The sequence below is a fragment of the Hydra vulgaris genome, chromosome 08, assembly GCF_038396675.1.
Source record: "Hydra vulgaris chromosome 08, alternate assembly HydraT2T_AEP".
Classification (NCBI taxonomy): domain Eukaryota; kingdom Metazoa; phylum Cnidaria; class Hydrozoa; order Anthoathecata; family Hydridae; genus Hydra; species Hydra vulgaris.
Window position 1 is genome coordinate 64347235 of NC_088927.1, and position 17577 is coordinate 64364811.

The 17577-nt window shown below is 29.0% G+C and overlaps 1 protein-coding gene across 1 annotated transcript in view; it reads right to left on the minus strand.

The window, feature by feature from the left end:
- The window catches only part of LOC105847748 (uncharacterized), a 121896-nt gene that overhangs the window by 91801 nt on the left and 12518 nt on the right, over positions 1-17577 (minus strand). Inside the window, exon 2 of the mRNA XM_065804162.1 lies at positions 15241-15283. Within this exon, the coding sequence (XP_065660234.1) occupies positions 15241-15283 (43 nt within the window). The remainder of the gene's footprint in view (positions 1-15240; positions 15284-17577) is intronic.

Here is a 17577-nt window from a genome sequence, read left to right on the forward strand (position 1 = left end):
AATATGTTAATTAAACATAGATGACTTGATAAATCAAACTTCTCAGAAAATGAATGCAAAAATAGCTACTATTTTATTTCTGAAAGCATTTATCAGAGGCATGGAACTACTTGTAAACATGTGCATTTTTTGTTTCCAAAAATTATATTGTTACATCATTAATTATTTTGCATCATTGCTGAGACCACAAATCATTTTATTTAAAGCTTTAAATTTAAGATTTATAAAAAACTTGTTTGCTTCATAAATAATTACTATACTTACATATTTATTTTAAATTTATTTATATATTATATAGCTTTTAAATCTTTCTTTGCATTTCTTTATATAACTTAAATATAATCCTGCATATACAATTAGTATGTCCAGAATTATATTTAAGTTACAAAGTAAGGTGGAGTTAATTTGTTTAAGCCTGAATCTGTCACTTCTGTTACTGATCTTTAGTATAGAATTGCATAAAAACTTAAAAATAAATTACCTTAAATTTATATATATCGAAAACAAAAAATTAAATTTAATTAACTTCGGTCTTTATTTATTTCTTTTAGCTATTTCTAAAATATTGTGAGTCAACATTTCTAAAATATTGTGAATCAACATTTCTAAAATATTGTGAGTCCGATTGAAACCGATAAAGCAATACTCTTTTGCTTAACTATATATCATCAAAAAATAATCCAATTATGTAGTATTTTACTCAAAAAATAATTAAACTGTTCAGTATATATATAATAGTATATAATTATTGTTTATATAACTGATATGATATTTGACGTGAAGTGATATTCAATCTAAATCTAGGTAGAACACTCATTAACTTTAATAGTGACATGTCATGATTAACAAAATCAAATGCTTTTGCAAAATCTAAAAATGTTGCAAATATTGACTTGTAACTTTCTTTAGCATAACTCCAGTCCTTTATAACTTAAATAATAACATTCATTGATCTAAAGCTGGGAAGGAAACCAAAATGATTGTTTAAGTCCCAGATGTGCTCGGTGTGAAATTTATTGTGAATAGTCATTGGACAAGTATCTATTAGTAATTTTAGAAATCGGTATTATATTTATTGATTTTCATTGATCAAAGAGGTAACTGTTTTTCTATGAGATGGCTAAATAGGATATAAAGTGGTGTGGATCATTAAAGCTCAGTTTGCACTGACCTCCTGCCAGTTTGCTGAAAATGTCAAATTTGTTTGTTAAAATAACTAAAAAACAAAACCTTTCGGATATTTTAAGTATTTGATATATTACTTATATTTTTTATAATAGTACATAAATTCCTTAAAAAGTACATAAAGGCTTTATAAATTTCATATTAGGGTTCTGTGAGGGCATTCTAAAACATTTTAACAAAAAGGAGTTTAGTCTTGCTGAAATCAAAATCAAAATTATTAATAAACTATATCCTTCAAGAGTTATTAAATATCGGCTATATCCTTCAAGAGTTATTAGGTATCTTGGCGTATTAATTGATTGCAATCTTTCATAGAACTTTCATATTAATGAACTAAGCAAGAAACTTGACCTAACGGTATGCTTTCAATAATTTGTCATTATGTCAATAAAGTTACACTTAAAAATATTTACTATGCATTATTCTGTCAAGTTTAGGGTCAAGTTGGAAACTATCGCATTAACAAGTTGCTATCATCACAGCGTCAACCCATTAGAATAATAAACTTTCAACCAATTAAATCAGATACATCGAAGTCCTTCAAAAAAATTTTCATTCCAACATTTCCAGTGCTAGCAAAGTATGCTAATCTTCTTTTTGTTTTTGATTCCTTAAATAAAAACTTACCATCTCCTATCACAAACTTAGTGCGGTAGTGGTGTAGTGGTAGAGCGCTCGCTTCATAAGCGAGAGGTTCCGAGTTCGATCCCCACCACGTCCCTGGTAGTACCGCGCTCAACTTGTTTCTCCGCGCAGCGGCCTTGTTCGTCAAGGTTCGTGTTTCGGAGTTATAGAGTTGAGAGAGGGTTATAACCACAATTAAGTAGCCTCCTTATCTGTAGTGGCCTTCTGGGCCTTGGAAGGTGAACTAAAAAAAAAAAAAAAAAAACTTGTTCACAGAAAGTAGACTTTATATTCTACTCTACTAAAAATATACACAATGGAAAACTAAATGTCATCTTTTAAAACCCAGAAGTATGGTAAAAGTTCTATTGTTTTCTCAGTGCGTCTGTGAATGGAACAGAAGCCTGCATGGACTCATTCAAAATGCATGCATTTTGAATGAGTCCAAAAAACTATATCCTAAAATACCTTTACTCCATTTAAACAGTATCAATTTAAAAAAAACTCGGAAAAACTTTTTATTCTAACTTTTAGCCATATTATCCTTACAATTAAAATATCTTTTTAATTTTCTTTTCGTCTTTACTACAATTATCATCAGTACTTTTTGTTTCTTTTTTTCTTTTTTTTATTATTAAAACCTGCAAATTATGATTTCTACATGTTTGTTTTAATGTATGTTCCATGTACTTTAATCTACGTGTTTACGGCCCATATGTTTCAATGCATGTCTTTGCTTATTATTACTTATATTATGTTTAAAAATTGGTGTCACTCCTTTGATCAGATTTCTGTATGAGTGACACCATCCTTAATAAATCATTAACTTATTATCATAATTTTATGCTCATAACTACCATTATAATATTAGTTATTATTATTATTTTTTCATTATAATTATTGTAAACATACTTATTATTACTATTACTATAATTTATATTAAACTTTTTTTTAATCTTATATTATTATAATGTATTATTATTAATACTATTATTATTGTTATTATTATTATTATCAAAACTATTGTAAAAATGATTTACAGAAAATAAATAGCTTGTTGTTGTTGTAGTTGTTGTTCTTTTAGCATGGTGTTTTGGATCATTGTTAAAATAAGATAAAAAGTTTTTTAGCAGAAGATTTTAAATTTTAGTTCAACATATTATTGTTATTATTATTGAATTGATTATTATTGAATTGATATTCGCCATATCGATTCAAATTCATTTTCTCCAAAATCAAATGTAAATTTTTTTTTTTATTTCAGAGTTGATGGTTGTCATCCTTTAATTTTTAAAAGTTTCAATAGATATCGTGCTACTTCTACATCAAATTCAAAATTGCAATTTTTACTATTACCTTGAGCTAGTCATTTCATTTTTCTTGCATGAGTCTAAGCTTACTAACTTTTCCAAAGATAAGGCAAAGCTAATTCAAATGTTCTTTCCTTTTAAATGATTTCTTGAATTTAATGACCACACTCTTCCTGAGAAACAGGCTTTATTTGTTGTTCGAAACTTAAAATCTTTAAAGTGTCTAACAAAACCTTCTTCTTCAAATACACTTCTTCTAAAAAACCTTCTTCTTGCAAAATACTATAACAAAATCTCTAGCTTAGCAAAATAGGAAAACTAAAAAATAACTAAAAACCAGAAAATATTGAAAACTTTCTACTTAAACCATTTAAAGCGAATTTGTTTTTTTCAAAAAAAATGTTATCAGTGCAAGATACAAAATATTATGTGCACTACAATGACTTGATTATTCGCAGTTTTGATAATATTAGGAAACAGATAGACACGAGCTATTTACTAACTAAGAAGCTAAGTAATTTGTTAGTGATGAACTTAAAATTTCATTTGGAAATGGTAAAATATTTGACTCCTGTCAAATCATTTACTTAGATCTTTTTCTACAGCTTTAGACACAATCTTGTAACACTGTGAGAGTCTGAAGAAGTTGAACAGTAATTCTCAGCAAGAAATTAAAAAATAACTGTTGAGGAATCAAGCAATGGTAGAATTAATAATTTTTGATGAATCAAGCAATGGTAGAATCAATAATTGTTGATGAGTCAATCAATGGTAGAATCACTAACATTTTAAAATTGTTTACACTTAATCTTAATACTGTTACCTCATGCCACAGTGTAACAAGATTTTTTTGAAACTTTTTTTAATAGACTTAAAATAAGCAATTGAATATTTAACTGAACCTGTGGTTTTTTGAAAAACTCTCAGGGTTGCGGTTGCTTTGACCTCTACCTAACTATCTAACAATCTTTCTTTTTTTTTACTTCTATTTTGAGTCTTCAATTACTAAATATCTTTTTTTTTTTTTTGTTAATTTACCTCCCCAAGGCCCAGAAGGCCACTACAGACAAGGAGGCTACTTATTTGTGGTTATAACCCTCTCTCAACTCTATAACTCTGAAACACAAAACTTGACCAACAAGGCCACTGCACAGAGAAACAAGTTGAGCGCGGTACTACCAGGGACGTGGTGGGGATCGAACTCGGAACCTCTTGCTTATGAAGCGACCGCTCTACCACTACCGCTTTATCTAGAACCTTATCTTGTCTAATAACTTACAATTTGACAACCAGGTTTCAATTCTCACATTTTGCTGCTTCCTAATTAAAAATTATAACAAAAAGATTCTATTTCATTCAAAGATTCTAGTCCAAAGGTGATTTAATCAAAGGTGTTCAATAAGCCATTATAAAGTCTAGCATGCTTTTTTCTTCATAAAATTTACTCATGTTATTTATCTAGAAAAAGTTTCAATACTTTTTAACCATTTTTCGCTAACCACAATAATAAATCTTTTATAGAAAATTCTTTTTTTTTTTCCCCTGTTAAGGTACTACAAGGTTTCATTTTGATCCTGTGTTGCTCTTTATCTATAATAATGATTTTTCTCATAATCTTACGTCTTTAGTGGCTCTATTTGCTAAATATTGAACCCTATACTCAGTTGTATTTGTTCTCACTGTTAACAAATTTTTTTATTTGCCTTTTTTTTATATATACTGTTGTCATATTTCATTTAATACATACATACATTTACTTTGTAGAATACATTTAAAATTACATATATATATATATATATATATATTTATATATATATATATATATATATATATATATATATATATATATATATATATATATATATATATATATATATATATATAGATAGATAGATATAGATATAGATATAGATAGATAGATATAGATAGATAGATAGAAATATATATATATATATATTTTTTTTTTTTTTTTTTGTTATTTCACCTCCCCAAGGCCCAGAAGGCCACTACAGATGAGGAGGCTACTTAATTGTGGTTATAACCCTCTCTCAACTCTATAACTCCAAAACACGAACCTTGACGAACAAGGCCGCTGCGCGGAGAAACAAGTTGAGCGCGGTACTACCAGGGACGTGGTGGGGATCGAACTCGGAACCTCTCGCTTATGAAGCGAGCACACTACCACTACACCACTACCGCATATATATATATATATATATATATATAATTTTAAGTGTATTCTATAAAGCAAAGTGCTCAATCCATGCTTCTAATAAAGTTTTATAACTGCATTTGTTTCTCCATTTTGGTTAAACACAGACAAAATCTAATGTGAAAAAATATATCTAATTAATATTCTTCATTTAAATTTATGTATTTTTATTTAATTATTTTTCATTCTTTATTCTTTTAACTATTCTTTAAAAATTTTTTTTTTAAAAAAAACTTGTTTAAATATTTAATTGATTTTTTAATGTTTTAAAAAAAAACAAAAAAAAACACATACTGAAACTTTTTAGTCCCTGTGTAATAAGGTATAATATATATATATATATATATATATATATATATATATATATATATATATATATATATATATATATATATATATATATATATATATATTAAATATTTCTCAACTGGGAGGTAATCCACTGTTATCCAAGGTGGTAGCCCTACCACCATCACAGCAATATAAAGAAAGCACATAATTTAACATTCTTTCATCTTGTGCAAGGTATTATGGTTAATAAAATTGATGCAAATGGTTACTCAGCCATTAAAAACTTAGCACCGTTTATCGCACACCTCCATATCTGGATAATGGAGCTCATTTACATCATTTCAGAACAGAAAACTCTCAATCATTTCAGAACAGAAAACTCTCAATCAACTCTCAATCAGCTACCCAATCAAGCCCCCACCAGCCATTCTGGAGTAATATTATCAGAAACAAGCCAAACACATTGCCACAAATCGGTCAAGCCCATGTCGAATCCCCAAGCGAAATGTGAAAAGAATATAATAATATTTGGTGTCCCAGAACCAATGTCCATAGCAAATGTCACCCAAACACAACCATCAGCGTTACCCTGCATTACAGAGATCCTAAACGTTATAGGCCTTACCAATGATGATATTAGTTTCTCCAAGCGTCTTAACACAAATCACTGGGGCATTCGCGATGGAGCAATCATCAAGATCCGCAGTGTCCTTACTTCTCGCTCCACTCCAACTAACTAGCAATAATCTCAACACCAATCGCTTACCAACCATCTGTACCACTAATATGCGCTCACTCTGTAACAAAATTGAGATTTTTAATCAATTTCTCATACATACCAACATTGACATTGCCTGTTTAACTGAAACCTGGCTTAACCCCAGCTGTAAGCAAATTATTCTTTCTCAAATCTATAATAATTACACTTGCATAAGCACTGAACGTCAAGATTGCATGGGTGGTGGTACTGTTATATTCATAAACAAAAAATACTCAGATAAGATAGAAAAAATAAAATTAAATACAGACTACTCCTTTAACTTGGTGCCTAAACAAGAAATCGAACTAACAATCGCTTGTGTGTACCCAAAATTACTCCCCTGAGGATACTCTTCTTGCCTAGTTATATGTGCCTATATCCTGGTTTGGTCTAAAAGTGAGCAGCGCAATGCATCTTATCAACTTGCACAACTCATTGAACCAGCCATAACTCGTTGCACAATCGGCAACAAACCACTAATATTTCATGCAGGAGATCTAAATGGCTGCCCTACTGATTTTATTTGTCATTCTCACCAACTCACTCATCTCAATACACACCCCACCAGAAAAACATCTATTCTTGACATCATCTTGAGTAACGCCCCTAAATGCTATGTGTCGAATACCTTTCCTTGTTTTAGTAATTCAGATCACCTTGTTGTAGTTAGTCAACCTCCTCTAAATCTCTATAAATCTACTCGCCCGGTTCCCCACAAGGTTGCTTACCGATCAGGTAGAATTACTGACACTGTTACACTAATACGATCTACCAATATTAAAATCTTAGTTGATTCACCGTGTGAAATACAAGTTGCTTGCAACAACTTTTATCATTCTATACTCTCTGCCCAAGACATCTGCCAACCTCTAAAACCAACAACGCTCGTTAACCCTAAGCCTTGGATGACACCACATATTCAAGGCCTTATAAAAGAGCGTCAACAACTCTTTTTCTCCGGGTACTACAAAAAGTGGAAAGCACTTGCAAATCCAATTAGTAAACTAATTACCAAAAGAAAGAGAACCTATAACAGGCATAACATTTCACTACTGGAAAAACAGATTTTTGACAAGAAATCAGTCTTGCTGATAAAGGTCAAATCACCACCCCTATCTCTGAGACACTAGCAAACCAATTAAATGATCATTTTCAAAATGTTTGGACTGGCAAGAAACAACCCAGCCTCTCATGCTTCATTAACCGAGAGGCAAACCCACCTACTATGCCCATTTTTACCCTTAATAACATTGCCAACCAACTCAGCAAACTCAAACCAGGTTCCTCAGGACCAGATGATCTCTCTCCATTTTTACTCAAATCTGCTCACTTTGAAATCGCCTCATCACTCTGCATCCTATTCAACCACCTCATAGAAAACAGTTACCTACCTGACCAATAGAAATCAGCAAACATAAAACCGATTCCAAAAATATCTAACCCATACTTTTCTAATGACTATCGACCAATTGCCATTACATCCGCATTATGTAAAGTTTTTGAACGCATTATTACCATATTCATTGTCCATCACACCAAGCACTTATGGGTCTCAAACAAACAGTTCGGTTTCCTCCCAGGCCGAAGTATGATGGACGCTATTATTCAAATTATAGAGGACTGGAGTCATGCAAAAGATAACAATAAATCAATTTATGCAATATTCTTTGATTTCGAAAAAGCTTTTGATCTTGTCAGTCATGACAAGATACTGTTATAGTTAGTGAACATTCTACCTAGCTGGCTCACCTCTTGGATCGCAACTTACTTATCTAACCGTCCACAAAGAATTACAACAAATGATCACACCACTGACTGGAAATGTATCGAAGCAGGTGTACTTCAGGGTAGTGTTCTAGGTCCAATCCTGTTCATTCTATTTATTTCCAACATTAACATCTATCTTCCACCTGAAACCATCCTCAAAAAATATGCTGATGACATACTGACCTATATAATTAATGATAAAGTTCCTACCAACCTACCTCAATCCATTGTTGATGGCATCGCTCTTTAGTCTAAGGTAAACGGAATGAAACTTAATGGCCCGAAATCTAAAATCATAAGAATTATTCCCAATTGCTCCAAAATTCAAGGTTTACCATTCATTGTACTCAATATACTGAACTTGAAATAGTCAGCAGCCGCAAATATCTGCTCAAACGTCTTAAGCATATTGGACACACTCAGCCAAACCTTTTACAGGTCTACCGATCTTACGCTATTAGCCACTTGATATAATCAATTCAATCAATTCAATCAATCAATTCATATATATTCTGAAATAGTTGTTACATTCACGGAAGTTTACAAATAGTACATGTACTAATCTTAAGTAAAAACCTTGTAAATAAATGCTACTAAATATATTGTTAATGTTAATAGTAATAATCGTCCACAGCTGTAACAAAGCAAACATTAAAAGTTAAAGGAGTAAAATACTAATAATGATAATAATAAGAGTGGTAGTAGTAACAATACTAACAATACAATGATAAGAGTATAATGATAATAATAAAAATAAAATGACAACAATAAAAATAATTACAATAATCATAAAAAGAATAATAGTCATTTAGTATTAGTCACACACATACACCTTTTATTAATGTGATTTATATTATTATCATATTTTATTAATGTGATTTATACTATACTGTGATTTACAAACTCAAATAGATAATCAAATATATTAATAAAGTTGGTTATATAAAAACCTTACACGACAGTAATTATGAAAATATTAGAATATAAAATTATGTTCATACACACATTATGTTACATACACACATATATAGACACATATATATATACACACACATACATACACATATACATATATATACATACACATACACACATATATACACACACACACATATATAAATGCATATATATATACATACATACATACATACATATATATATATACATATACACATATATATATATATACATACATATACATACACATACACACACACACAAATATATATATATATAAATATATATACTTACATACACACGCACACATATATATACACATATAAATATATACAAACATATACATACACACATACACATCCATGTATACATATACACTTACATACATATACACTCACACTTATTCACATGAGCTTATCACAAACACTTATACATATATACACATATCATTGGATTTATAAACTGTATTTGATTAGGAAGGAATGGAATAGGTTACTCTTAAAAACATAAATTGAATGAAGAGCTTTTAGGTCATAGGGAAGGTTATTCCAAGATTTTATACTTTGGTTTTTTATGGACTTATATCCATAAGTAACAGAACGATGATTTAAGACTGCAAGATTGAGATTATCAGTTGATCGAAGATAGTATCGGTTATTTGCATTTTTTGGGAAGAAATTGTTGAAGGTAAGAGGTAGGTTTTTGTGTTGGTGGTTCCAGACAAACTGGCAATTCAAGAATCGAACAAGGTCACATAGTTTAAGGATCTTAGAAGTAAGATAAAGCACATTAGGATTGGATTTGTAATTCTGAAAATGTATTATTTTTAAAGCTTTGTTTTGAAGATGAGATATCCTTAAAACTTCTTGCTGTTGAGATTGTCCCCATATTTGACAAGCATATCGTATATACGAGCCAAAAATGGCATGATATATGTTTAACAATGCTTTCAGATTGACATAATGGCGAACTTTAGCCAGCATTCCATTTGATCTGCTCAATTTTAAGGCTAAGTCTTTGAGGTGGGATACAAACGATAGGTTGGAATCAATTATAATTCCAAGATATTTGATTGAGTTTACAGGAATGATTTTCTGGCCACTTAATCTGAAGTTTAAATTTTTATTGATTTTTGTTTTTTTAGATTTGAATATGACCAGTTCAGTTTTGTTACAGTTGAGGGAAAGCTTATTTGAGCGAAGCCACTGAATTAAATTGGCAAGATCATGATTAATGTATTTGTTAATTTTTTTTAAAGATTTGTTGATAATGAGCAAGGTAGTATCATCAGCAAAGTGGTAAGGAGTTGCATACTTAATTGAGTTATTGAGGTCATTAATATAGAGAAGAAAAAGTAGTGGTCCTAATACTGAGCCTTGAGGAACACCGTTGGAACATTTTATTTGAGTAGATTTTGAGTCACCGACTGAGACAAACTGAGATCTGTTGTGAAGATAGGAGGTAAACCATTTAAGAGGTATTCCTCTGATTCCATAATATTCTAATTTCTTGAGTAGGATAGAATGATCTACTGTATCAAAAGCTTTTTGTAGATCTACAAAGACACCGCATGCAAAGTTTTTATTATCAAGAGCTTTTCTAATTGACTCAGTTATTTTTATAAGTGAGTGAGTCGTGGAATGATTAGCACGAAACCCATACTGGTGTTTGTAAAGGCATTTAAATTTATTCAAAAATGCATAGAGCCTCTTATGCATAGCTTTTTCAAAGAGTTTGCTTAGGTTTGAAAGAAGAGAGATAGGTCGGTAGTTAGACATATCCATTATAGAACCTTTCTTAAATATTGGAATGACTTTAGCAACTTTGAAAGCATCTGGGAATAAACCTTTTTGAAATGAGTTATTTATAATAATACTGAGAGGTTTAGAAATTATGTCTGGAATAAGTTTAAGAAGGAATGTAGGAAGGCTATTAGGACCAAAGCTTTTTCCAGTTTTAAGAGTGGTTTTAATAAGACCAGAGATTTCATTCTCTGTGACAGGATCAATAAAGAACGTATTAGAATTTGGAGAGTTGAAATAGTCAGTAAACTTGGATGTTGAAGGTATGTTTTTGTTTTGAAGTTTGTTTTGGATAGTAACAAAAAAGTTGTTTAATATATTTGATACAGTAGTTGGATCTGTTATAATATTTTCTTTCAATTTAAGTTTGAGAGTTGAACTATAGTAGGAAGGTTTTATGTTAATGATTTCTTTTATCCCTTTCCAAGTATTCTTAATATTGTTTAAGTTTTTACTAAAATAGGTTGTGTAATAAGATTTTTTACTACTTTTTAGTAGATTGCTGATTCTGTTTCTATAAAACTTAAATTTAGAAAACAGCTCATTTTTAGTACTAATATCTTTACATTTTGTGTGTTTTTTATATAGTTTGTTTTTAATAGAAATAGATTTAAGTATGCCATTGGTGATCCATGGTTTTGATTTAAGTTTAATTTGCTGCTTAGTTAGTTTTTTGTATGGAGCATGTTGGTCTAATATTTTTTCAAATGTCTTTAAAAGAAAACTGATAGATTGATTTACATCATCATCTTTTTTAATATAAAGGGCCCAGTTAATGTTGGAAACATCTTCAATAAATATATTTTTGTTAAAGTTCTTGAAGCATCGCCTGTAGAATTTACTTTTTTTAGGGTGATTAGTTTTTCTTGGAATGCAGATAAATTGAGCCATATGATCAGATATTGAGATAGTAAGATTGCCAGAGATTTGGTCAGGTGAATTAAAGTTTATAAAGATGTTATCAATAAGTGTTTGTGATTTAGCTGTTATGCGTGTCGGTAGAGTAATAACAGGATGTAGTGAAAAAGAAATAAGCGAGTCAAGGTAGCTAGATATAGGATTTGATTCATTATATTTTAGTATATCCATATTAAAATCCCCCATAAGTAAAATACTTTTTTTTTCAATATTTAGCTTATCTAATAGTGGAGTTAAATAATTATTAGTGAAATCGTCTTGATTCATAGATGGATGTCGATACATGCAGCCAATTATTATATTTTTTAAGTGAGGCTTTATAATTTCAACAAAAATGGATTCAAGATATTTGAAAGAGTAGATCTTTAGGTCGTTGCGAACTATGTAGTTTAAATTAGAGTTTAGATATAGAAGAGCACCCCCTTTTTTAGCCTCAGTGGGACAATGCTCAATGTTAAAACCATTTATAGATATGCTTGTTATATTTGAATCATTTACATATAAATTTGACTCAGTAATACCTATTGCCAAAGGTAATGTATTAAGAGTGCTAATAAAGCTGCAGAGATCATCAATGTGATATGGTAAAGAAGCTATGTTGAGATGAATATAAAGATCTGAATTAGGATTAACTTTTTTATTGAAATCTATGGTGTCATAGTATTTACAATTAATTGAATCTTGAGGATTATTTAGATCTGAAGTTGAATTTTGTGGACTTGATGTAGTGTCAAGAGAATATTGTAAATTAGTATTCTTTTGTGATAATGTTTGGTCAAGCTTAAGGTCAGAACAAGATCCAAATTGAATAGTCTTAGATGGCATAGCGAGGTATTATGATTTTAAAACAATTTGGTTATATTTAGTAATTTATGATCTTAGAAAAAAATGGAGTTTGTTAGATGAAATATAGCTTGTAAACAGTAATGAAAAATTATAAACTCAAGGAGATGAGAGATAATAATACAGTAGCTATAATACATAACATAAAACATTAGCAACTACGTACAAATACAGCAAAATAGTAATACAACAATACAACAAAGCAAGTAATACAAGTAATACAACAAATACAACAAAAAGTACTAAATACAACAACAATTATAATAAAAAGTACCAAAAAGCAATAACTATAATAAAAAATAGCAATAAACAGTACTTTAAAAAAGAAAAACGAGTAATTTTAGCATATAAGCAACAACATCATGCCAATATACATATCAAGATATCATGGAAGTAGTATGATAAATGAATATAAAGGTAGTACACTAAATATAAATACACTTATAATAATCCAGAACAATAAGTAATTAAGTAGTTAAAAATTAAAAATAAATGAAAATTGAAATAAAAAATTAGTAAACAAGCTAACACTTCCAAAAAACAAATGGTCTCAAATAACAAATACTCAGAGATAGCAAGAAAAAAAAAAAAAAAAAAGAAAAAAGAAAAAGAATCTTCTTGATATTTTCTTGATACTTTAGTTTCTCTACTAGTTCATCCTTCTTTTCTGCTTATCTGATTAGATCTTTTCATTCAATAAATTGGATTTATCACCCAAGTAGTCTTCTCTAGTTTCCAACTTTTAAATGATTGAATTCCAAGTTTTAAAGTTCAGAATTTCAAGTTTTGAAGTTATGAATTTCAAGTTTTGATGAAAATAAAATCCGACTTTTGAATGAATGGATTTTAAGCTTCCAAATTATAAAAATTCTTTATTTCAAATATTATTATATCAATGATTAAAACTTTACAAACACGTCTGCCATTTTTAATTCCGCAAACAAGTTATATAGTGCTCCTATTATCACTTTGTGCAGTGCTGCTGCAAAAAGAGAGATCCAACATTTTCATAAAAATGCCCTGTAAATTATTGGAACTAATTCATGCAGCTTCAATATTATTTTTGACATTAAAGAGTTACTTGACAGGATCTGTATTAATATACTCAAAAAGAACTTTTATTCAAAAATACCTCTGTATCCTTCGTGATGGCGTCATTGACCTCTACCTCCCAAGCAATATTGGAAGCTCTACTGCATTTTCAATGCATAAATAATATGTTCCTCCCCTGTATTCTTAGCAAACTATTAATATTAAAGGACAGTTAAAATTGTACAATTCATTACTTGTAATGCTATTCAATTTTAATCAAAGATTTATAAAATAAAAAAATAAAATAAAAAATATATAAATTATATATATATATACAAAATATATATATATATATATATATATATATATAATATGTATATATATAACATATATATATATAATATATATATATATATGTATATATATATATATATATATATATATATATATATATATATATTATATATATTAGGGTGCTTCTAAAAACAACTTTTTTTTGAAAATGTCTGATGGCACCCCTTGAATGTGTTCTATATAACAATATAATACTGGATTTTAAAAATTTTTCAATAAAAAACATTTTGAGGGGTTGCTACGGACCCTTGAACATTAAATTAGTCCCTATTATTATCAAAAAAAATATGTCAGGTTGGGTTTCAAACAAAGCGAAATTATATAAAAATCTCAAAAATATTAATCATTTTATAATTAAGTTAATATTGTAGATTTTAGTGAACAGATTTTAATGACATTTTTGAACTAAAAACAAAAAATAGGGAATTTAACATGATTTTTTTATTGTAATTATTTTTATCGATGTTTTTTAAAATGATGATTATTTTTGAAATTTTTATATATTATTGCTTTGTTTGAGACCGAACATGATATGTTTTTAAAAAACATTTTTCTTGATAATATTAGGGAACAATTTAATATTCAAAGGTCTGTAGCAACCCCCCCAAATATTTTTTATTGAAAATTTTTTCTATATTGTATTGCTGGTTTAGTTGAGCATTTGCTCACTAGTTTTGCTTATCTTTATAGCATATGGCGTTTTTAAAAGAAAAAATAAAGAATAATTAAAGAAAATATAGCTGCTTCATCCCAAACCCTTAGTCAATGTAGGAGCACTCCGCTGGGAGTCAGGCTATTTGTTAGTCAATGTATGTACTGAAGCCCCCGGAAGCAAGCTATATATAAAATAATACAATAAAAATAAATAGAAATTTGAACAGATTTTTGGTGCAGATATTGTTAAGTGGCACTCTAGTAAATAAAAATCATGTAATAAACAGTAAATAACTTTTCAATGCTTTAAGCAAGTTGGTAGCTTAACAATTATAAGTATAAATAGCGTAAATTATATATATATATATACATATATATATATATATATATATATATATATATATATATATATATATATATATATATTTGTGTTTGTCTGTGTGTCTGTGTATATATTCACTAAACATACAATACTGTACAACTTTTAACTTAATATTGTGTACTACTATTAATTTTGGATATTTTTCATACCTGACTGAATTTTTACAAAAAACACAAACTTGGAAACATAAGTCTAAAATAAAAAACATATGCATTGTTAAAAACATAATAATAAAAATATAACACATTTTATTTCAACTTTTTATCACTTTTTATTGCTGATGATTGATTAAAATTAGACAAAACTTCCAAAATAAGTAGAAAAACTCAAAATAACAATGGTTCAAAAATAATCTCTTTTTACAAAACTTAATTGTTTTGAATCTGTTTAACTTCTAAATAAAAATATTTTTTTTTATCATAATAATATTTTAAAGTGTCTTTTGTGTATCAAGGAATAAATTTTTATAAATGCGTGTTTTAAGGCAGGTGGTGAAGGTAACTTACCTAGAAAAAGAAAACTCTGATATAAAACACTTGCATATTTGTGGATATGGTTCAAAATTTTCCTATTTTCCTTTTTTCTCTATCAGATATAAATAGAGTCTATGCAGTTAAGCCGATTCATACTCTCATTAATGGTCAAAATTTAAAAGTAAATTTTTGGCTTATTTCTAAGCAAAATATTTTTGGCTTATTTCTAAGCAAAATATTATAATAAATCAGTATTAGTTTTAGTATTAGTTTATATTGTGACTCACTGGTAGCATTGCTACCAGTGAGTGTGGTTAAAATATGTCACCTCAATAGAAATTAATTCTAAAATTTATTAAAACATTTAACGTTTTGGTTACATTTAATGCATTTAATACATTTTAATGCAACTCTTTCAAAAAATATGCCTCTAAAAACACCATAACAACAAGTCCTTAGGATTAAATAACTTTCATTACAAAATGAAAAGTCTGCATAATCAAGTTGGAAGAAGTAATGTTTAAGCTGAAGAAAATTTTACCCCACATAAAATGAGAGTTGTTTATTTGTAATTGCAACCCTCAGTAATCACTCAGTAACCAATTGGTTACTGAGTGATTACAATTTATTTATTATTGTTTCAATAATAATAGCTCAATAATATTTATTTTTAGATGAGATAAAATAAGGTATGTTTAAATTAACTCTTTTGAAATATCAGACTTGTAAACAGTATTGTAACTGCTATTTCTAAATAAAACAGGAAACTGATAGATGCCCAATGTTTGTCCATAATATACTAAGGACTCAGTAAGTGGAATATGAATTTCAATATATCTGGATAAAAAGAATCTATGACAAATAACATTGACTTTCAAATAATTAAATTTGACAGTCAATATCAAATAAATAAAATTGGTTATTTATTAATAAAAAATGTTATTTATTTGTGCCATTGTAATGTTGGAATTCCATATGACAAAATATTGATCATGTATATGCCGAAAAAAAAGCTAGATGATAGTGTGAAATTTTAGATTGTTATAGATTTCAAAAACAGAAAAAATTACTTGACAAATAAAAAATAAAAATTGTACATAGAAAACAAAGTTACATGTAAAAATAAAAAGGTAAAGCCATTGTCTTTTAAATCTCTTCTGACAACTTATATTAGGATCTCTTAAAAGATAAATTACTTAATAAATGCTTGTATGGACCTAACTAAAATAACAATCAGCATTGGATAATGTCATTTTGAAAATGTGCCTTAAAACTGTATTTATATCATCAAAAGTACAAGAGTTATTGGATTAAATTCTTTTTATTGAAATTGATATACAGCGAAATGTAGTTAACTTTGGACAGTGGGGTAACTTTGGACAAAAACTTTGAGCAAAGGTCTTTTTACTAGAAAGAGTTTTACTCAAAATTTTGTCCAAAGTTACCTCACTGTATAAAGTAACCACATTTCACAGTAGCAGTTTTTTTAATTTAAAATTGTATCCCTTAAAAGAGAAAGGCGATCTTTTACAGTTTCAACAAGATCAATGAAGCCTTCTGCAGAATGGAGTCACAAAGATTTGATTACATCAAGGTTGATAGAAAGTTGTCTAGTTCTGATATGAATGCAATCAGGGCCGTCCCGAACGGGGGTGTAGGGGGCGTCCTACCCACCTCCTCCCACTTCCCCTCCTCCTCTCCCCCCCCCCTCCTTCTCCCAATACTCTAAAGCTGTATATATGCATTTAGGGTTGCCAGATGTCAGGTTTCACAAAGGAGAACACACTTATAAAAGTTATTTTTACAGTTTTGGCGCTGATTTCTCTACCGTAAAAACCGGACATCTGGCAATCCTATATGCATTTGAGTTGGCACATTTTAGCATTTCTGTTGGCAAGTTTTGAAGTATAGTTGGCAAATGTTAAATATCAAGGACCTTTTTTTTTCAGGTCTTTAGGAAAAAAATATATATAACACCACTCCCCACCCCCCACGAGTGACCTCTTCGGGACG